We start from the raw sequence: 20781 nt of genomic DNA on the forward strand, positions 1-20781 counted from the left end.
CGATTCAAAATAACCGAACCCGAACTAAAAATATCTGAACCCGACCCGAAATACAGAAATACCCGAACGGGTTCTCTATCCCTATACCAAAATACCCAAAAATCCAAAATACTCGATCCGAACCCGAACGAGTATCCGAAAGCCCATCCCTAACCCGTACCCCAATCAAATGCAATGTAATGTCTGTTTTTATTTTCAGCAACTAATGCATTTTTGAGATTAGAAAAACTGCGTTATTGGGCTTACTGTTGGTTAAATAAATGGGTTTTTAATATTTTGGCCCAAAACTTGTATACCAGGCGCTAGGGTTTCTCAAAATCCTCTTATAACCCCAACCTATTGTTCCTGTGTGTTGTTTGGCAGCGGACGACGCCGGCACCGAGCTTCACCGAATAGCAAAAATGGTGACTCTCTTCTCTTTCTGCTAAGTCTCTCATAGTTTAGGATAAAACCATTTATATTTCGTAGAGCTTTGTTTGGTTGCCGTATCTACTTTTGAAGTAGCTTAGTTATTGTTTATTGATCTGTTAGCTAACTACTCCCTATGCATCTTGAATTGTGAGGGTAGTGTGGTGAGATCTTATGATTCAAGTCTGTTCTTGTTATTATGAGAAACAGGAAATGTATTGACTTGACTTATTTGAGTATTGAGATCTTATTATTCCGACCAATTCTATATGTTGTTGAGACCAGTTTGTTGTGAGTTATCTCAAAGTTGGTGGGGTTAATTGCAGGTGAACATTCCTAAGACTAAGAAGACTTACTGTAAGAACAAGGAATGCAAGAAGCACACTTTGCACAAGGTGACCCAGTACAAGAAGGGTAAAGACAGTCTTGCTGCCCAAGGAAAGCGTCGTTATGACCGCAAGCAATCTGGATATGGTGGTCAGACCAAACCCGTCTTCCACAAGAAGGTGACATTTCAGACACTGAAAATCGAATCTAAACCAGTGTTGGTTTAGACTCCGAGAATCAAATTTGAGTTTCCTTTTTTGTAGATTTATATGTTATTATATCGATCCCTGATTACTACTAGTATCAATCTTTTGTTTAAAGACTGTTATTTGACATTTAAGTGTCTCAGATCAATCGTATTCGAGTCTGTGCTCATTGTTTATTGTAATCTTTTGAATAGGCTAAGACAACAAAGAAGATTGTGCTGAGGCTCCAGTGCCAAACCTGCAAGCATTTCTCTCAACACTCAATTAAGGTAACGAGACATTTCTCTTACATTTTGTCGACACTTGGAAGTTTAGAGTTCTAAACATTTGTGTTGGTCTTTTGCAGAGGTGCAAGCACTTTGAGATTGGTGGAGACAAGAAGGGAAAAGGAACATCCCTCTTTTAATTTTTTTCATCTTTTGTTGGTACTCGTCTTGCTAAGACATTCACTTACATTTTGAATCTTCCAGAAATGGTTATGGACCTACGATCTTTTCAATACATTCGTATGAGATATTGTACACCTAGTTACATTTATGCCTATACATCCCTAATGGTGATTTTGAATCTAAAGTTCTCAAAATACGTATATGTCTTTCCAGTAACTTTAGGTTGAGAATCACCATTGGGGCTCTTTAGAAACTTCCAACGCTGCAACTTCACAGCTCTTCTAATTAACTTAGAAACGCGTGGTTCTCTTTTTATAGCCGGATAACTTTTAAAAATAGAGTTTTTGAAAAAAATAAGCCACACATAATGATGACATTGGTAAAACCAAGCCATCATCCTTTGACGTGTTTTAACCGCACGATTACAGAGATTCTCTGTGACAACCTTGCGTGACATCTAGACAACGTCAATAGTCGTATCATCCTAGCCCCAACATTTTCATCTCTCAAACTCACTGAATCCTCTTTCTTTTATAGATGCTTAATTAGCTTTTTCGAGCCTGCGAGACACTGCCATAAGGCATAATGGTGATTGACTGATTGGTTTTCTCTCTTTGTATCTGTTAGAAAATTACATCAACCTGGTTTTATTGCGTATATCTGTTCCCGCGCGCTGTCGGTATTGGTAACGTATCGTATGCTGGTATGCGAGAGATAAAAATTGCAAGAAAAGTTAATGGGTGTGGGAATTATATAATCATCAATATCTACTCGCAATTCCTCTCAAATCCGTAATCATCATTTTGAAAGGGATATATGTATCATCGATCATACACTCGGATAATTGTATAAAACTTATATTAATGTTATAATATACGTATTAAATACTATTACATAAAAAATCATGAAAAGGGCGCAATACTTCACTTGGAAGTAAAATGAAGATAGATAAACAAAATAAGGATGTTGAAACTCTGTTTTTGTCTACTTGTGCTAGTGTAAAACATGCAATATAAGTTGAAGCCTCGTCTAATAATAGAAGAAAAGATAAGTGTAAATAACATAAATTTCGTTTGAGGCCAAAGACAAGGAAGCGCATGTATATATTAATTAACCAACATTTTGCAAATGGCAAAAACACACTCTTGGATTTATAGATGTAGAGTCAGAAACACAGATATCATTGTAATCTGGAAAATATATACATACATACGGATACTACATAATAATCATTGAAGAAAAATAAAAAAAAAGAGATTTCACTTGGAAGTAAAATGAAGATAGAGAAACACAAAGAGCAAGACGATCGGAAACACCAAGATAAGTGGAGGAGTTGGTGGAGCCACCGGTCCAATCATCAAAGGAACGAACAGTAACATCATCGCAACGACCACAATCGCCAAGATCGAACCCGGTCCGATTCCACCACATTCATTCGCCATTTCTGTTCTTCTCTCTTTAAATTAGATTCGATCAGTTGCAAGTACTGTGTTAATTTCCCGTCACTTTAATTTATAAAGATATAACCAAACATCTATAAAGAGTCGTGTCGTTTGACCTTAGTATTATTAGACACAACGTTTCGCGTATATTGCATGAGAAACAAAAAACATTTGCACGTTTACAACCCACCCCGCCAAAAAACCTTAAACGCTGCGTTCCGTCATTTGTTTTTGTTGCCGCCACGTGTTAACTCCACGAAACGCGGCGTTTTGCACATTAACCGATGTGGAAATTCAAAATCTCAAATAACTTTGAAATGTTTCGTTATCCCGCCAAATCCACAAAGCGAAGACATTTCAAAAAACCTAATCTCTTGTCGTCTTGCGATTAAAATAGCCTCCATTTATCGCTTCTCTCTTTTCACAATCAAATCAAAAAATTACTTTTTTTTTTTTTAAAATTCTCTTCTCCCAAAGCCGATGTCAGCTTCATCGACTCGCCGCCGTCTGAAAGATATGAACACCGGCAACGGAGAAAACCAATCTTCCGGTAAAAAGCCTTCGAGGTCTGTAACTCCACTTCCTATCTCCACCACTCTCCAGAAATCATCATCGAGCAAAGAGAACCCAAAGCCTACTCACCGTCCGTCATTTGGATCCACGCAGAAGCCTGTGCTCCGGCAAGTCCCGCGGATCGATAAGTCCGCCGCGAAAGGTGTCGGTGATGGCGAGGGTCGGGTCACTCGATCCAAGTCTTCGGGGATACGAGGTAGGAGCTCTAGCCCGTCTGATCTAATTAGGGTTTTCTCGGATTTGAGAAAGAGGAACGAATCTAGGGTTCAATCAGATCAGGATAAGAGCTGTGATAGGGTTTGCGAGGAGACAGGTGAAGAGAGTAAAAGTAAGACGAATCCGAGCTCAAGCAAACTCGATGGTTCTGTTCCAAAGGCAGATGCTTTGCTTGGTTTTGGGGAAAAATCTGATTGTAAAGCTGAGAAGATTGTGAAAGGTACTAGTGGAGGGTTAAGAAGGAAGTCTATTGATAACGTTGGGAAGGCGATGGAGGGAAGCAGCAGTGTTGCTACTACTAAGTACCAAAGCAAGCTACACGAGAAGCTCGCTTTTCTCGAAGGAAAGGTTAAGAAGATTGCTTCCGATATCAAGAAGACAAAGGACATGCTTGATTTGAATAATCAGGACTCGTCTCAGGGTATGATCTCTGATTTACATCAGAAGATCACTGGGATTGAGAAGTCTATGATTCATGTTGTTGGAGGTTCAGAGGAAGGGAAAAACAAGGCTGCCAGAGCGAAAGCTTCGGTGAAAGGGTTGAACAAGGAGGAGCTCGAAGACAGGCTCTTTCCTCACCAGAGGTTGCTAAGGAGCAGAACTCAGTACAAGACAGTGTCACAAGTCTCAAAAGGTCAAGGCTTTGGTGAGTCTTCTAGCAAGGCGGTAAATGTTGAAGTGAAGCCCTCGGGTCTTGTTGAGGAGAATCCAATAGCTCTAGAGTTCTTGGCCTCGCTTGACAAGGAAAAAGTCACATTAGGGAGTGATGATCAGAATGTGATGGATATTCTGGAAGTGCAGGAGATGGATACAGAGGAAGCGTCGAAGGAAAACAATCCTTCAAAAGACGTCAATCTGACTTCCAACTTAGCTGAAATCCTCAGAGCAGACGAAGACCTTGAGGAAATTGATGAGGAAGAAAAAAGAGATGAGATGGAGCTGGAAGAGATAGAGAATGAATGTATGTACCAACTTAATGACATTGGATCCAAAACTTCCACTGGAGGGTGGTTTGTATCAGAGGGCGAGGCTGTTATACTCGCTCATGATGACGGCTCATGTTCGTATTACGACGTTGCTAATTGTGAGGTACTATGCTTTCATTTTCTCAGCTTATTAACTTCGTTTATGGAACATTTGTCCTGCCTGTAAAATCTATAGTGTCATCAATCATGCTTCTAATTTTAAAAGTTCTTGCGTGGAGGACTGATATTAGATTCTCACATTGACCACATCATACACGTTTCTCAAGTTACTATATTGATGATGCTTGACATTGTGTTTCTTGATTTGGTTTTCATCTTAAACTTGTTATTTTGTATCATTCTGGGTGGCTTTGTCTGTGGTGACTGACTGTAATTTGTGCACTGTACATGCCTTGTTATCTCTTACATCAAGATCTGATTTTTTTTTTCAGGTAAAATCCGTGTACTATCCTCCAGAAGACATCTCACCAAACACTTGGAGAGATTGCTGGGTGGTTCGTGCACCGGGTGCAGATGGCTGCTCAGGCAGATATGTTGTAGCTGCTTCTGCTGGCAATACGATGGAGTCTGGATTTTGTTCATGGGATTTCTACACCAAAGACATAAAGGCACTCCACATTGAGGACGGATCTTCAAGAGTTCCAAGGACTGCTCTGGCTCCTTTATCCAACAACACATCCCATGGAAGGAACACTCTGGCTTGTTCATTGTCACCAGAAGCTCAACAATGGTGGTACAGACCATGCGGTCCTCTCATAGCTTCAACTGCTAGTTTCCAAAGCGTAGTTAAGGTTTTTGACATCCGAGATGGGGAACAAATCATGAGATGGGAAGTGCAGAATTGTGTGTCAGGTTTAGATCACTCAAGCCCTTTGCAGTGGAGAAACCGAGGAAAGCTTGTCATAGCAGAAACAGAAACGATTTCTGTTTGGGATGTCAACTCCCTTCACCCTGAATCCCTGCTCACCATTTCCTCTTCAGGGCGAAAAATCTCAGCGTTTCATATCAACAACACAGATGCTGAAGTTGGGGGAGGTGTTCGTCAAAGGTTAGAACTTCATTTCACTTTGTCTAGTATAGTGAACATATATGAACATGAGGAAGCTAAAACTGGATACTTTTAGTATCTCTTTCATTTGACTTTTTTTGTTTGTCTTCACCTGAAATGCAGAGCAAGTTCCATGGACGCTGAAGGCAACGATGGAGTTTTCTGCACTACTGATTCAATCAACATCATGGACTTCCGTAATCCATCTGGCATTGGCGCTAAAATCCCCAAGCTCGGTGTTAATGCACAGTGTGTATCATCTAGAGGAGATTCAGTATTTGTTGGAACCAATCCGAAATCATCATCTGCTAAGAAGCCAGTGGGTTATTCCTCTCAAGTGCTGCAATTCTCTTTAAGGAAACAGCGTCTGGTGAGCACTTACAACCTGCCTGACTCAAACACTCACTCGCACCACTCTGCAATAACCCAAGTCTGGGGAAATTCAAACTTTGTCATGGCTACTTCTGGTATGGGGCTTTTCGTGTTTGATACTTCAAAAGAAGAGACCTCGATAGGTGGTGACAGTGGAACCGTAAAAGAGGTTATTGGTCCAAACGATATGTACTGCCCTTCGTTTGATTATGCAAGTTCTCGTGTCCTCCTCATCTCAAGAGATCGTCCTGCTTTATGGAGGCACATCTTATAGGGTAATTCAATGTACTTTTTTGAAACCATTGTTTATCTTAAATTTTGGGTTAGATGTTGATAGCTGTTGAATTTTGATATTCAGGGGATTTTGTCAAATGAGTCAATCAAGCAAAAGATGGTGTTACCACGGTCGTGTGTGCGATTCATATCCTGTTTAAACGGAGTGTCTCTATATAGCACAGCTTGTGCTGCTTCTCTTTTGGTGTGGTGTGTTAAAGACAATATAAGTACCAAACTATGCGCTTCTGAATTCTCTTGTTTGCTTTCTGTTTATTTGACTTCAGTTTTGTACATACATCTGGTTGTTTTGATCAATGTCACAGGTTTGTTGTTACTCAGATGATTTATAGCTTATAAAATGATCCGAATGAACTCAAGGGTAACTAGCTAGTTGGTGAAATGGTCAAAGTGGCAAAATTTATTTTGTTTAAGACAAAACGTGATTAATTCCTTGTAATCAAATCTGGATCTTCAAGTCTTGTTCCTCTGCTCCTAGGAGATTCCTTGTCCTCATGGTTCGTGTGTTTCTATGAGTTTGATTTCAATACCTTTCATGTTTATGAATGTGAGTTCTGGATGATCTCTCTGTAGTTGTATGGGATGGGTTATGTTATTTATGGTGGGCCATCTGGTGAGTTCTTCCACAAACTGATGTATGCTATTTTCAAAGGGAAAAGGGAAAATATACAACAGTCGAAATAGCCCTTTTTACTTTCTTGTAACAAAAACCCATAACACTTCACAACGTTAAAGACACGGCAACATAAAGTTAATTATCTGATCAATTAACCATCATTATTCATTATTCTCAAGTAACTTATCTATACTCGTAATGAGAATTTACTACAAGATTGTCGCAACAATATATAAATCTGAACTTCGATTACATAACGTAAATGATTGTTAGCTTATTAGAACTTTTTTTTTATAGATGTGGTATCGTTTTTTTGTAGATATAAAGTTGTTTACTGAATAAATACACTATAAGATGCTACACCCTCCTCCGTTTCTTTAATTTCAAATGTCATGAAATCGAAGAATTTATTTATCAAAGCACTATTTTACAAAGCTGACCTACTTGTATTTCCATCTATATAGTTAAAGAACTTATTCGTAGTTGGTATATAGAAAACAAACTATCAGACTGCTTTTTATTCACTTACCCATACTTAACTGTTACCAAACTTTCAGTAGATGTAAGGAACACACTTCACGATTTTAAGCCAATTTTCATTCACTTTTATCTACAAACTAGCTATTATATACATGATCTGTAAGTCTAATGTTTCTTACTTTATCGACAACTCAACCCTATATTATGGAAAATTTAAGTAACTAATTATTAATTCAGATTGTGCTTAAGCGACCACCAAACTAATTAACAACCATTAACGTCCACTAACATAAAACTAGAGTGTATTATCCCGATTCTTTCACTTTCATAAAACATATAACAAAAGGAGGACCTAAATTAGAAAGATGAACATTACAAAAATGGTTTCGAGATGTCCCCATATGGAAGGGACAAAAAACTTAAAGCACGTATGGAGTTATAGTCTTGTAGACTAGAGAAATGCGTCGATGGAGACATAAACAGAGCAAAGTTGTCATGGGGGTATATATGAAAACGTTAACTCATTTGCGAATTTAAGTCCAACAATTTATCAGTCAGTTGTTAGCAGTTGAAGTAACTTTAAAGAGTTTGTTTAAATAAAAAAATGTTTCAAGTGTAGTTGGCTCTACTCACACTATATAAACGTTTTGTAATGGTCGATAGATCATGCTCATCGAACTGCAAAAGATAAAAAAAAAAAAAAAAAAAAAGTATAACAAGAAGAGACATGGGGCGTCTCGTAAACGGAGCTGGTCTCTTGGTTTTGTTGTGTTTCCATGTCTTTGTGGTGAGTAATGTGGCTGCGAGAGAGGGTGGGATGAGCTTTGGCAAAGATGAAGAGGAGAAGACTTTCATAGGAGGTGGAAAGGGCTATGGAGGAGGTTTTGGTAAAGCTGGCGGGATAGGCAAAGGTGGAGGCATTCTTGGCGGCGGCATTGGTAAAGGCGGAGGCTTCGGTGGTGGAATAGGAAAAGGCGGTGGCTTTGGAGGAGGCTTCGGTGGAGGAATAGGCAAAGGCTTTTGGCTTTGAAAAAGGTGGTGGCTTCGGCAAAGGAATAGGCAAAGGCTTTGGCGGTGGAAAGATTGGACACAACTGAGATAAACAAGAAGAAACTTGTAGTTGCTTTGCATGAGCGACTTTGGGAATAAAATAACTTAGTTTGTTTTAATATCAGCTTTTAGACTATCTATCTATCGATGTTTTCATTTTCATCATGAATTTTATTCCCTCACAAAAGAATATAATACTCAACAACACCACACCACACCACACCACAAGATTTTAGGCAAACCACTTGGTAACGACTTGACACTTTTTTCTTCAAGCGACTACCTCAACTCCTAGACCTTTGAATCGTTGCTCCACCTAAGAACTGAAGCTACCTTGATGAGTCACTGTATAAACACACACGACCCAAAAATGATTACGCCCTTCTCAAAGGCCACACCTTCTACTACTTTCTAAAGCTTCTCCCTCCATGCTATACCACTACTATCAGGGCCAAACAAATATAGCAAAATCAAAAACAACCATTCACTAGGATAAACCAATACAATAATGAAAGCAGCAAAACCTTAGTTATATAAGTCTTATGAAACTCAAAAGTACATCCAACAGAAAAAAATAACTTAAATAGAAGCCAGACTTATTGTAATAAATAGCATAATGCTTATAAAGATTCAGACAGTCCAACCCTTTATGAAGTTGAGAGGAATCTCTGATTTGAGATAACTTCTTCTTGACAAGGATCCATTAACCAGGGGTGGTGATAATCACTAGGGTGACTATTGACCTTGCCGACCCAAACCATACCCTCCTTGTGACGGGTCATAACCTCCCATGTAGCCACCCCCAGGATTGTTCAAACCCCCAACACTAGGTCTCCCTCCAACCGCACCATACGCAGCTTGGTTACCGTAACCAGCATCACCACTTCCACTGTACCCTCCATATCCGTACTGTGTCTGAGCCGGAGGAGCTCCATATCCACTTTGAGCTGCACCATTCCCATAGCCTCCGGGGTTCCCATAACCACTAGGAGCTGATGGAGTGTCCCATGCGTTTCTCGGAGCAACACTACTTCCATAACCACCACCTGGCATCCCCGTTGCTCCATATGCAGCTCCAGCACCTGCCCCATAACCTCCGTATCCACCAAATCCAGCACCGTTACTACCATTTCCATACCCACCACCAGCACCATAACCTGAAGAACCACCATAAGACGGTAAACCATTTCCTACATTCTGAGGCTGCATATACCTATTGAAATCCATACGCCCGTCAAAACCGCCTTCACTGCCACCAAAACCCTGGTAACCACCACCCATGGCTCGTCCAGCACCACCTGGATTAGCATCTTTAGGAAGAGCGCGCTTCACTTCAACTTGCTTACCGTTCAAATCATGGAAGCTCTTCTGAAGCACACGGTCCACGGAGTCTTCAGAGTCGAAGGAGACAAACCCAAACCCGCGAGGACGGCTGGTAGTCTGGTCGTGCATGATCACAACATCAGCCACAGGGCCGTACTGTTCAAAGTATTGGCGAAACTCTTCGTCTGTCAAAGTAGGCGGCAAGCCTCCAACAAAGATCTTCTTGGTTTTGTTGTAAGCATCTCCTCCAGAGCCTCTAGTTGCATTGAAGTTGCCACTTCTTCCAGAGACTTGCTGTTCCTCTCTTGACATTGCTCTCTTCACATCAACCTACAAAAAAAAAATCTTTAAAAGCTTAGGAATAAACCTCCAAAAATCATTATTAAAATATATATACAAATGGCTAGGCGGTGGTTAGGCGTCTTATAGTGGATTAAAAGCTTAGGAATAAACCAAACTCTCTTAACTGATTCTACACTCAAAAAACTTATGATTCACAACATAAAGTAATACTAATAAATAAATAAAATGTAATACTAATATCAATCTCCCTAAAATGCCTCTCATCCTCAAACTTAAACCAATCAATCAAAAGTCTCAATTTTTTCAATCTCGTTCTCGAATTAACCAAAAGGGCAAAACCGTAAACAAGGTAAAAAGACAAAAAAAAAAAAAAAAGGTGGGGGAACCTCTCTGGAATCAATGTGATGTTTGTCTTGAAGAACCCTATCGAGAAGAGAAGGATCGGAGAAGATGACGAAACCAAAACCCCTAGGGCGGCCGGTGAGCTTGTCTCTCATGACAATAGCCTGAGAAACATCTCCGTAGCTGCTGAAATGTTCTCTTAGCTTGTCTTCGTCTGTCTCCCACGAGATTCCGCCCACGAAAAGCTTTCCTTGATCTGAATCCATCAGATCTAACAAATCGCTGAAACCCACTTCAGAACTTGCGAAAAAGGGTTTAGCTTTAAGGACAAGAGAATCAAGGTGGCAGGAAGATGAGGAACAGCCAAACGAATATTTCTATTGGTTTGGTACTTTCGATGCTCGCAAAGAGGACGAATCTGTCTGTAGATAGATTGATGAACGGTTCAGATTAGTTTTGAGTGTTTCGACGGTTCAGATATGTTTTCCGTTCTACAAGGCCCAATAGAATGTAAACAATGGGCGATCGAGACCAATGTTGGTTTTCGTGATTGGGCTTGTAACAGAAGCAATAATTTAAAAAAAAATGTGTGGTGGACTTCATTGCAAAGTAGACAGGCTTATTAAAATCTCTACTAGACCCTGAATTTTCTGTTTTTGGTTATTTATTTAACTAAATAATGTATTTGTAATATTTGATGTATTATATTCATCAAGTAAATAATTTTTGTGGCATTTTAAACCATCTATTTACGATGAATATTCGATATCATATAAAAAATTGAACAAATAGACGTAATTAGAGAATTGTAGACTATATATAAAAACAATGGTTATTAATGTAAAATATGAAGAAATATTATATTATGACTTAGTATGGCATAAAAGATTATAAATTAGTTATACATGTTTAAAGAAAATAAAATAATTTTTAAACTTCTATGAAAAATTTAACATATAAAAAAAGACGATGATAGTCATCAAATTGTAAATAATTTCATAATTTTATTAATAATAAATTATTTATAGTCTTTGTTTTTCGTCAAGATAATTATTAAATGTCCATAACATTAATATGTTAAAAGTCCATATTATGAAAGCCCATGTTGTAACCGTTTTTTTCCGGGAAGTGTAACAAAAAAAAATTACATTTAACTCTTCGTTTTGTTTAAGTTTGTGTCGGTAAAAGATTAAAAAAATTTCTCTATCTTTTTCAATGTTCAATTTGAAGCTTATAATGCGGAAATCATACGCAAATATAGGCAATTGGTTGAAATCTCTATATCTTTATATTCTTATAAATTTTAAATTTATTGTTTTCTCTTCTGCAAGCATATCAATTACCGAAGTAATAGATCAATTGGTTGGAATCAAATCTATTCTTATAATTAGTGTAATTATGGTTACAGTTTCTATATTTAATAGGTACATTAAAGATACGACATTGAAGATATTATGTTTTGATTAATAGAAGATATTGGATTTTGAGTTTGTATTTATTGATTTGTTTTTTTATAAAGCTTAGAAAATCAATGGGATGATTGGTTGGTTGATACATCCTATAAAGAAAACAAAAACTATAGGTGGTTTGAATATTGTACATCGATCGATGCATGATGTAAGTTGACTATATAAAACTTGAACATGATCATTTCAAACTAAAGTATAGGTAGGTTATATGCATTTGTTATATTGTAGTTAATATATTTTAAATATTACATAAGTCAAGTGATTCACGTTTTCGTAAAAATAAAATTCAAGTTCATTATTGGGCCGTACTCGTACGTAATAAGCTACGTTAAATATGATGTATTTTTAGGTTCATTTAATGATATTAAGTTTAAATTTGATTAAAGAAAACTCATTAATTTAACTGGAAAAGACAAACATTAAAATAGGTAGGTTTATTTAATGACATTAAGTTTAAATTTGATTAAGAAAAACTCATTAATTTAACTGGAAAAGACAAGCATTAAAATAGGTAGTTTAATTTAATTCTCAGTGGCATGGAAGTGTAAATAAGTTAGAAAACTTATGGTATTTTTTAATAGGTACTTCTCTTTTAATAATATAGATTATCCTAAAATATGATAAGTTTTGATGTAAACGAAAACTCAAATTATGTCAAAAATAATGATATTCAATGATAATAACAGTTTTAATTGATTATTTTAAAAAAAATACATTTACAAAAATATTGTTTGAAAGAAAATTCATTTATCTTTCAAATATAAAATGAAAATATTATAATTAAATAATAAAAAATATAAATAAAAACCATAAATTTAGCAAATGACAAGTGAGTTATATTATGCTAAAATTTTCTTTCTAATAATTTATCAAATGACAAATGAGTTGTGAGAAAATAATACCATATAATTTTTAAAAACATAGCCATTCTTAAATATTTTTTGAATAAATAATTATTTTTAAATTTATTCAACTGAAAATAATATCCGTACAATTGTGTGAGTCAAATTCTAGTTTTATTGATGCATGTTATATATTAGTGCTACATGTTTTAGGTAACATTTTAATGATGCACGTTTTTAAAAATCTCCATTATTAAAATTATGCACGTAAGGATAACTCATGAGTTTTTTTGGTTGATTAAATGATATTATGTCCAAATTTATTTAAGTATATTTCATTAAGGTAACTGAAAAAGACAAACAATAAAATAAGAAGTTTAAATTCATTTAAACATATTTCATTAATGTAACTGAAAAGACAAGTAATAAATTAGGCAGTTTTATTCGTTTTAGGATATTTCATAAATGCAAGTGAAAAAGACAAGCAAATAAAAGGGAGTTTAATTAATGAAGTAAAAACATTTTCAAATGGGTACTTCTCTTTTAATAATATAGATGTTGTAGAGGGAAATGTTTAAATAAGAAGGAAACACACTTTCAAGTTTCAACTTTGGACTATGTTGCCATGTAGAAATCCTTTTAGTCTTTTTTTAGATATTATATATTAAAATCGATCCGAAAGACGGGAATTATGAAACGGTTACAAGCCTGATTTGAACAAAATTCCCTAGCTAATGTATTACAAATCTAGTTTCGCCCACCCACTAAACCTGACACGTTCCACTAGTTTGATTTTGAAATCCTAATGAACCAAATTCCGTTCTCTACCCTCGGCGATAATTACGAATAGGTGAGGTTCTCCTCATTACTTCGGATGCCGGGACTATCAATGTCATTTGGGGAGTAGCTAGGACTCGGTGAACGCCGCAAAACTTATAAGCGCCTCAGCTGATTAAGCGCGCAAGTACTAAAAGAGAAGGGTATAGAACACAAACCATGGAAAATCGCTCCATAACCTCTGTACAACCTCCAACAGCACTGAGACCGTCCAAAATAAAGATATCGATGAGGACCTCTAAACTGACCGGAAAACAGAAAGACATTAACATGACAGCAACTGCGATTAGAATGTTTGAATTTTGAATCTCAGCATTCTATTAATTTAACTAAAAGTTTATTAATGTTTTTATCTCAGCATGTATGAATTTTGAATCTCAGAGAAAGTAAAATTATGCAGGTTAATCAGAAAGATATTTATTAACTCTTTTTAGCATGGTATAACAAATACAGTCAAACTTGATTCTTATGAGATGGTTTAGAAATTAGAATGGTTAAAGTCAGACGTGAATCCTATTAGGGATATATATAGTGTATTCGTAACATGAAAAAAGGATGGACTCGTGTGTTTGTCTTCCACAAGTTCCAGAATTCTCACAAGAGGGAACAAAATCTCTGAGAGCTGTGATAATCTCCATGCCAGATGTGCCACTTAGGTGTCGAAAATGCCAAGCCAGCTACACAAGCTTTAGTACTTGTAATAATTAACCTCATATGTCTATAAGTTGACCACCTCGTATCATTCCACTAAAAAGTGAATCAAATCCTTTAAGGCCCTACCTAAAACGACAAGACGTGCACGTTCTCGAGTAAAAAACCTTAATTTTAGTTTTTTAAAAATTTTCCGGGAAACAAATGAAAAAGAGCTTTGATTCAGCTTTCACTGAAATGCTTTTGAATAGCAATAATGGTTAATGATTGTATGACCACTTAATAAATCTCGTAATTACTTAACTCACAACAGAATATAAATATTAAGCCGTTGATTAGAAAAGGCTCATAAATGAGGGGACTAATTTGCAAGTTTATATATATAAAAATCAAAACATAAACAGTTGAGCTTTGAACAACTCAAAAAAGCGGTTTCTTAATTTTCTTCTGAACTTCTGTGTCCCTTCCTCGTCTCTTCGATCTCATCTGGAACAGCTCCATCTTTTGGGGGTTTATAGTTTGCAATTCTTGTTCTGTCTGCATCAGTTTTGTTTTTTTTTTTGTGTGTGTTAGAATCGATTTGAGTAAAATCATTTGAAGAATGAGAAGAAGGTGTTGATTATCTCTGGGATGGAGCAGCTTGTTAACTTCATTATTCGACCTCCAAGGTGAAAGAAGCAAACAAACCTACTGATTCTTTTTTTTTTCTTTTTTTGAAAACTTACTGATTCTGGAAACTATGTTTCGAGTTTCTCTTTCTTTCACCAGGGATGTGAACTTTTCCCTTTTGAATTTAAAAGTGTTTAGAATTTGGGCTTTGCATCAAGTTTAGGGTTTCAGATTTTTGAATTTTTGTTCTTTGTTGATTAGAATCTCCTTTTTAGATGGATTATATAAGATTAAGTCACTAGAAAAAAACCCTCGTCCTCTTCCAAATTACTACTTTTGATCCATCTACATACATTTGCAGAGCTGAATACAATCCGGAAAATGATCTCTTGGAACAGGAGTTCTTGCTCAAAGGGAGATGGTACCAGAGGAAGGATTTAGAGGTATATCGCCTTTTTTGAACATTTTATGTTCTCATTGTTGTCTAGTTTGTCTTTTCTTCAGCTAAGGTTAATAAAGGATCTTGTATCTGACAGGTAAAAAACAGCAGGGGTGATACTCTCAAGTGTAGTCATTACATGCCAGTTGAGCTTTCTGAAGATAGGCGGCCTCTACCTTGTGTAGTATACTGCCATGGAAACAGGTAACTGTAGGAATAGGAATGTGATTTTAGCTTTGCTTGTGAAAAATAAGCAAAATTGACTCACATTGAAAGAACAATATTCGTACTCACATTTTCCAACAAAATGCTCAGTGTCCACCACCTTACCTTAACCACTCATTGGTTGTTGTAGCGTACTATTTACTAATGGCCCTATGATTATTCAGTGGATGTAGAGCTGACGCCAGTGAAGCTGCAATCGTATTACTTCCTTCAAACATCACAATTTTCACCCTTGATTTTTCGGGATCTGGTCTCTCTGGCGGAGAGTATGTCACTTTGGGTTCGAACGAAGTATGTGCTCATCTCATCTTTCTCTTATAATTGCTTTCCCTTCTCTTCAGATGTTTTGGCTTAAAAACAAAAGTTGTTCAAAGTCGATATATCTTCTTGGTCAATTGATCTTTAATATTTCTATGCTACTTAATTTGGGAAGATATCTTTGTGATTAAATTTGTTCATACTATATTTATTTAGAGGGTTTGATGCATTCATGTTAGACTGACAAGTGGAAAGATCACATGTGCTGTCGATAGTTAAATTATTTCACTCAGTCACTGACTGTGTTCACTAGCCATTGTCTTCAAGTAGTCACTTCTTTTATTGTTGACGTGGGGTGCTTGCAGAAAGATGATCTGAAAGCGGTGGTTGAGTATTTACGCACAGATGTGAATGTCTCCCTCATTGGTTTATGGGGTCGTTCTATGGGTGCTGTCACAAGGTTCATCTCCAAGTCTTTCCTTTGTTAATCAGAGCGTTTTCATTTCAAGTAGCAACTGAATAATTTACTTACCCTTTTTCTTTATAAGCTTGAGAGGAAAATAGTTGTTTGAGACAGATATGACATTTTCATGTTTGGCAATAGCTATAAGATATAACACGTCAACCCACTGAAACTTAATAATATGGTTGCTACAGTCACTCTGCTAGACTAAGAATAATATTGGTGTTGCTGCATTTATTTTTCCAGCTTGATGTATGGAGCAGAGGATCCCTCTATCGCAGCGATGGTTCTAGACAGCCCCTTCTCTGATTTGGTTGATTTGATGATGGAACTAGTTGATACATATAAGTTCCCTTTACCCAAATTCACTGTAAGTAAAAGTATATTTGTAGCTTCTGTTTACTACAAGAGGTTTTATTTAACGCTCTTTCAATTGCAGATAAAATTTGCAATACAATATATGCGGAGAGCTGTTCAGAAGAAAGCCAAGTTTGACATAACAGATCTCAACACCATTAAGGTTGTTTGTCCCTGTTGTCTATAAGTTGATTACTTTGATGATTAACTACTCTGTCCACTACTTTATTATGCATGTGATGTTTTTGTTTCTTGTTTTTCATTTTTTTTTTTTATCAATTATATGTTTCAGGTAGCGAAGTCATGTTTTGTTCCAGTTTTATTGGGACATGCCGTAGACGATGACTTTATTCACCCTCATCACTCGGAGCGTATATATGAAGCATACGTAGTAAATTTTCTTCCTCTTATCCTCTCACAAGTTCTTGATAACAGTTTAACCTCTAAACATATGCTTTTTCTTTAATATTATGCAAGGGAGACAAAAATATAATCAAATTCGAGGGAGACCACAATTCACCGCGGCCACAGTTCTACTTTGATTCTATAAACATCTTTTTCCATAACGTTCTTCAGCCTCCAGAGGTGGCTGGGCCAACAACACTTTTTCACCCATTGGATGATTATTTTGCCAAGGTAACGAGTCTTGCAGTCTATCAGTATGTTCTTGTCTCTTTAGTGAGAAAGGTCAATGATGTTAACTGTTTGTATGTTCAGGGCAGTTGGAACACCATGAAAGAAGTAAATTCTCCACCATCCCCAGCACAGAAAAGTAAAAGTCATTTAGTTTTTTTTTTTCCAATGTTTTATATTTACCATTTAGCCAACATCTTTTTCTCATTGATTTCAGGTATAGCTGCGGGGAGTACCTCCTATGCAATCAACGAAGTCCGCATGGAAAGACCTATGAGTCGCACAGAGGTTGGTAGTTCGTTGACTACATTCTGCGAGTTTAAATGTTATAAATATGGTTTCCTCTGTTATTGATCCCTCTAGAAACATCATCTATCAATTTTGAGGTGGGTATAGCGTTAAAAATTAGAAAATCATATCTGTTTAGTTTCAAATTTGGAACTATGTAACTGTTATTGCATTGGTACCAAACTAAAAAAGACTTTGCTTCACTTGTTTCTTTACCCACGGGTGTATGTGGTATAATTTATAAAGCTTCTCCATATCCTTGTTGATGGTCCTTTATTACATCTCTCAGGTTCCTTCAAACCTCCCATCTAATCAATCATCGTCAGACACGAAGGTCTATGATCAGTTCTCTTCTTCCTTATCTGTTCGTGTTTACTGTTCGGTTATGGTCATTAGCTATCGACTAATCAGTTTGTTATATGTTTTATCTTTTCAGGAAAAAGAGGGGTCCAGTAGTTCATCTTGTGATATGATCAGCTTCGATTTGTCAAATGGGGATCCGTATCCTCCTAATCTCGCTGTAGCTTTAGATGATGATCAATATGTGGAGTTTCAAGTAGAGGACTTGCCAGATTTTCCATCTACTGCTGAGGAAGAAGAGAGGGTAATAATACCTTTTGGTCCCTCTTTTTGACTGGTTTGATATTCATTTTGTTCACGTATCCTCAGATGCTGATGGAAGCGGTGATGAAATCGCTGAAGGAGGCAGAAACTCATCAAAACAAAGAATCTTCCGGGACCAATACAGAGAAGACTGAAGTAAAAGAAAGTAATGCTGCTGCTGCTGCTTCTACTACAGAACCAGTGTCTGACACAGATTCTGCATCCGGTCCAACACTAATTAACCACCATGATGCACCATCCGATGATGCTACACTTAAAATATCGGATTCTATGCCAGACACAAATGATGAAACCATTGATGTGTCAGCACGTACAAAGGCAACAGTGACTGTGGTTGGACGTAGTAGCACATCAGGAAACGGGTTATTACGACGACGATGGGATCTTAACTTCTTCAAAAGTAGATAAATTTCTTTATGTGTTTTGGTTTTGGGTAAAATAGAAAGGAAAGCTTAAAGGTTTGTCATGAGTCATGACACGTTTTATTCATATGCTGTGTCTTGGCAAAAATCTCTGTTAAAGAGATGAAATCATCTCGTGTTGGGTTTTGACCAAAAGGTCTCTTTATCCTCTTGTTATGAACATGTAACTAGATCACCATGTATTTATTTTTATCACTAATCCTATATTTATGAACATATAATGCAATCATCCTACATGATTTTGCTCACATTTCCAGGAATCAGTAAATACTGTGAAGGAAGAATGTAAGAGCATAAACCAATTGATAAACTTTGTCGAAGCAGTACATGGGTTAAAGACAATTTGGGCTTTGAGACAGAGTCAGTTCTTAGTCTAAGTAAGTTCTCAGTTCAAGACTATATAGTTGGATGATTTAGAATCAATTACGCATGATCGAATATATAAAATTAAATTATTGTCGTGAAAGAATGAGAATTATGTTGTAAAACGAAGGTGTTAGGTCAATATTTATGTCTCATTATTAATGATCAATTATTAATGATCAATAGAGATTATTTATATAAAGATTACAAGATAGAGATAAATGGAAAGTATACAAATCATAATCCATCTAGATTTAGGATAACTAGTAAAACATAAACCAACAAAGAAAATGAAAACTAGAAATATGGAAAACTCCAAGTCGGTTCTCTCTCTCCTAAGTCAGCCGCTTCTCTCCTCTCTCTAGGGTTTCGGCCATCTCTCTCTCTTCTAGGGTTTGGGCCGGTTTATGGACCGGGCCGGTTATGGACATTCATCACTTGATTTATAACACTCCTCCTTGGATGCCATAACCATACATGATTTGTAATACGCTTCACGTTGCCTCATTAAAACCTTATCAGAAAAACTCAGTGGGACAAAACCATGATGAAGGAAAAAAAGTACAACACGTACTACTCCCTCTGATGTGAACCTCAGTGTAGGTTCTTTAGTCTACGCATCTGATGCGTGATCTTTCCTGGACGTGCAGGAAGGGAGTAATCAAATCGGCCAAGTTTATTACTGAACCGTAATTGGATCACTTTGATCTTTCCGGTCTTTTCTCATGTCTTCTGACATCGTATGTACATGGTCAAAAAGTGAACCTTTGCTGTCGACCACTTTATACTTTGGTCAGACATGTAAGACTATGGTCCTCGACCAAAACATTCCCACGGATACTCTCTTTGGCTATTAGCCGTCTATGACGATGTTAAAATGCTGATTGATAGATAACAGACTGTATGAGTTTTCTCTATACTACCATCGACTATGCACTAATCTGATCGATCCATATTAAGTCATAGACTTCTTTTATATATGTTCATAACTTGTCTCATGAGTGTCCAATATCATGATTTGATCAATGATCATTGTTGTAATGAATTTTACAATCTTATCTAACTATGGCACTGTGGCCAAATACACTCATGAATCTCACATGTGGTCATCGATCTCTATTGCCTTAGGCAATGCCATATTCGTTTTTCATTGCTGTCCTATCCTTATATTGATGTCGTCTCATGACCTCTGTTGCTGTGGATCATATCACACAATGAATATATATTATTAGGTCATGGACCTCGGCCACACGATGGCTGATCTTTCCTTTCCACTAGCCATGACCAAAGAAGTTGGCCGGACACCTCTAGCCGGACGCCCACACAGATTTAATAGATAATCTGTATCAACCAATTAACCTTTCTTTAGGCTGTTTTGGTATAAAGTAAACACAAGGAATTCAAATCTCTTTCATAAGTATATGGACTTAATTGGATTGTTCTTATACAACTCCTTTACATAATATATGCAGCTGCTTTGTTTCGGTCCATGAACAGCTTAGGAACAATGTTGTTCTTTCATTATCCAGTGATCCATATGTTGCTTACTACATCATTGTATATCAATCTAATTTCTTTCATATGACCAAACCTTTGTCAATTTCGAAATTTGTAGCAGCATCCACCACATAAGAGTTTATCTCCTTATAATCTGTTCATTGGTCTCTGTGAGTATCCTTGTGTAACAAGCTATGATCTAATGCTGTTAGTAGGAAAACATGAACACCTTTACACCTCGTGATTATGTACCATCTCTCACAGTTTCTTTTCCCTCACAAGACCCATCTATTTCACTGGTTTATATCAGATGGCGTTTTTGTATATATGTATGTGGCCAATACGCCTATCTTTCTCTATAGATACTTTAAACCCCACGTTTATCCTTTCAATCTAATCTTTATGAGTACTCTTTCGTGGGTTCTGATC

At 36.8% G+C, this 20781-nt stretch overlaps 5 protein-coding genes and 1 pseudogene across 6 annotated transcripts; 4 read left to right on the forward strand and 2 right to left on the reverse strand.

Moving 5' to 3' along the window:
- The first annotated feature begins 263 nt into the window (after positions 1 to 263).
- Positions 264 to 1508, forward strand: LOC106439716 (60S ribosomal protein L36a). The gene is made up of 4 exons (XM_013881219.3): positions 264 to 404; positions 735 to 914; positions 1136 to 1210; positions 1288 to 1508. Exons 1-4 carry the CDS (start codon positions 402 to 404, stop codon positions 1345 to 1347), a joined length of 318 nt encoding a protein of 105 aa, XP_013736673.1. The 5' UTR covers positions 264 to 401; the 3' UTR covers positions 1348 to 1508.
- Positions 1509 to 2459: 951 nt separating this feature from the next.
- BNAC03G59810D lies at positions 2460 to 2971 on the reverse strand. Its single transcript, XM_048750299.1, has one exon. It carries the CDS (start codon positions 2770 to 2772, stop codon positions 2590 to 2592), a length of 183 nt encoding a protein of 60 aa, XP_048606256.1. The 5' UTR covers positions 2773 to 2971; the 3' UTR covers positions 2460 to 2589.
- Positions 2972 to 3192: 221 nt separating this feature from the next.
- Positions 3193 to 6620, forward strand: LOC106439717 (KIN14B-interacting protein At4g14310). The gene is made up of 4 exons (XM_013881220.3): positions 3193 to 4650; positions 4979 to 5595; positions 5719 to 6242; positions 6326 to 6620. The coding sequence occupies exons 1-3, from the start codon at positions 3253 to 3255 to the stop codon at positions 6239 to 6241; spliced, it is 2538 nt and encodes an 845-aa protein (XP_013736674.1). The 5' UTR covers positions 3193 to 3252; the 3' UTR covers position 6242; positions 6326 to 6620.
- Positions 6621 to 7230: 610 nt separating this feature from the next.
- Positions 7231 to 8604, forward strand: LOC125583405 (annotated as a pseudogene).
- Positions 8605 to 8867: 263 nt separating this feature from the next.
- On the reverse strand, positions 8868 to 10800 carry LOC106439718 (heterogeneous nuclear ribonucleoprotein 1-like). Its single transcript, XM_013881221.3, has 2 exons — positions 10420 to 10800; positions 8868 to 10060 (listed from the first exon to the last, which is right to left on the reverse strand). Exons 1-2 carry the CDS (start codon positions 10639 to 10641, stop codon positions 9143 to 9145), a joined length of 1140 nt encoding a protein of 379 aa, XP_013736675.1. The 5' UTR covers positions 10642 to 10800; the 3' UTR covers positions 8868 to 9142.
- Positions 10801 to 14565: 3765 nt separating this feature from the next.
- Positions 14566 to 18710, forward strand: LOC106439721. 2 transcript variants are annotated; one of them, XM_013881223.3, is made up of 14 exons: positions 14568 to 14842; positions 15145 to 15226; positions 15320 to 15426; positions 15612 to 15738; positions 16071 to 16165; positions 16415 to 16538; positions 16608 to 16688; positions 16818 to 16916; positions 17003 to 17161; positions 17243 to 17297; positions 17376 to 17446; positions 17736 to 17780; positions 17883 to 18050; positions 18116 to 18710. In XM_013881223.3, exons 1-14 carry the CDS (start codon positions 14805 to 14807, stop codon positions 18476 to 18478), a joined length of 1614 nt encoding a protein of 537 aa, XP_013736677.1. In that variant the 5' UTR covers positions 14568 to 14804; the 3' UTR covers positions 18479 to 18710. The 2 variants fall into 2 exon arrangements, with proteins under 2 accessions (XP_013736678.1, XP_013736677.1); XM_013881224.3 differs by lacking the exon at positions 17736 to 17780 and having other exon boundaries at positions 14566 to 14842.
- The last annotated feature ends 2071 nt before the right edge of the window (positions 18711 to 20781 follow it).

Source organism: Brassica napus, chromosome C3 (genome assembly GCF_020379485.1).
Source record: "Brassica napus cultivar Da-Ae chromosome C3, Da-Ae, whole genome shotgun sequence".
Taxonomy (NCBI): Eukaryota; Viridiplantae; Streptophyta; class Magnoliopsida; order Brassicales; family Brassicaceae; genus Brassica; species Brassica napus.

Excerpts from the sequence above, each read along its gene's own strand:
- LOC106439721 (XM_013881223.3), top strand. The coding sequence starts at position 14,805 with ATGGAGCAGCTTGTTAACTTCATTATTCGACCTCCAAG. Across the intron at positions 14,843-15,144 it reads TTCATTATTCGACCTCCAAG|AGCTGAATACAATCCGGAAA; the intron begins GTGAAAGAAGCA and ends ATACATTTGCAG. Across the intron at positions 16,689-16,817 it reads CAGATCTCAACACCATTAAG|GTAGCGAAGTCATGTTTTGT; the intron begins GTTGTTTGTCCC and ends TATATGTTTCAG.
- BNAC03G59810D (XM_048750299.1), bottom strand. The coding sequence starts at position 2,772 with ATGGCGAATGAATGTGGTGGAATCGGACCGGGTTCGATCTTGGCGATT.
- LOC106439716 (XM_013881219.3), top strand. Across the intron at positions 915-1,135 it reads AACCCGTCTTCCACAAGAAG|GCTAAGACAACAAAGAAGAT; the intron begins GTGACATTTCAG and ends TCTTTTGAATAG. Across the intron at positions 1,211-1,287 it reads TCTCTCAACACTCAATTAAG|AGGTGCAAGCACTTTGAGAT; the intron begins GTAACGAGACAT and ends GGTCTTTTGCAG.
- LOC106439718 (XM_013881221.3), bottom strand. The coding sequence starts at position 10,641 with ATGGATTCAGATCAAGGAAAGCTTTTCGTGGGCGGAATCTCGTGGGAG. Across the intron at positions 10,061-10,419 it reads ATCACATTGATTCCAGAGAG|GTTGATGTGAAGAGAGCAAT; the intron begins GTTCCCCCACCT and ends TTTTTTTTGTAG.
- LOC106439717 (XM_013881220.3), top strand. The coding sequence starts at position 3,253 with ATGTCAGCTTCATCGACTCGCCGCCGTCTGAAAGATATGAACACCGGC. Across the intron at positions 4,651-4,978 it reads ACGACGTTGCTAATTGTGAG|GTAAAATCCGTGTACTATCC; the intron begins GTACTATGCTTT and ends TTTTTTTTTCAG. Across the intron at positions 5,596-5,718 it reads GGGGGAGGTGTTCGTCAAAG|AGCAAGTTCCATGGACGCTG; the intron begins GTTAGAACTTCA and ends CCTGAAATGCAG.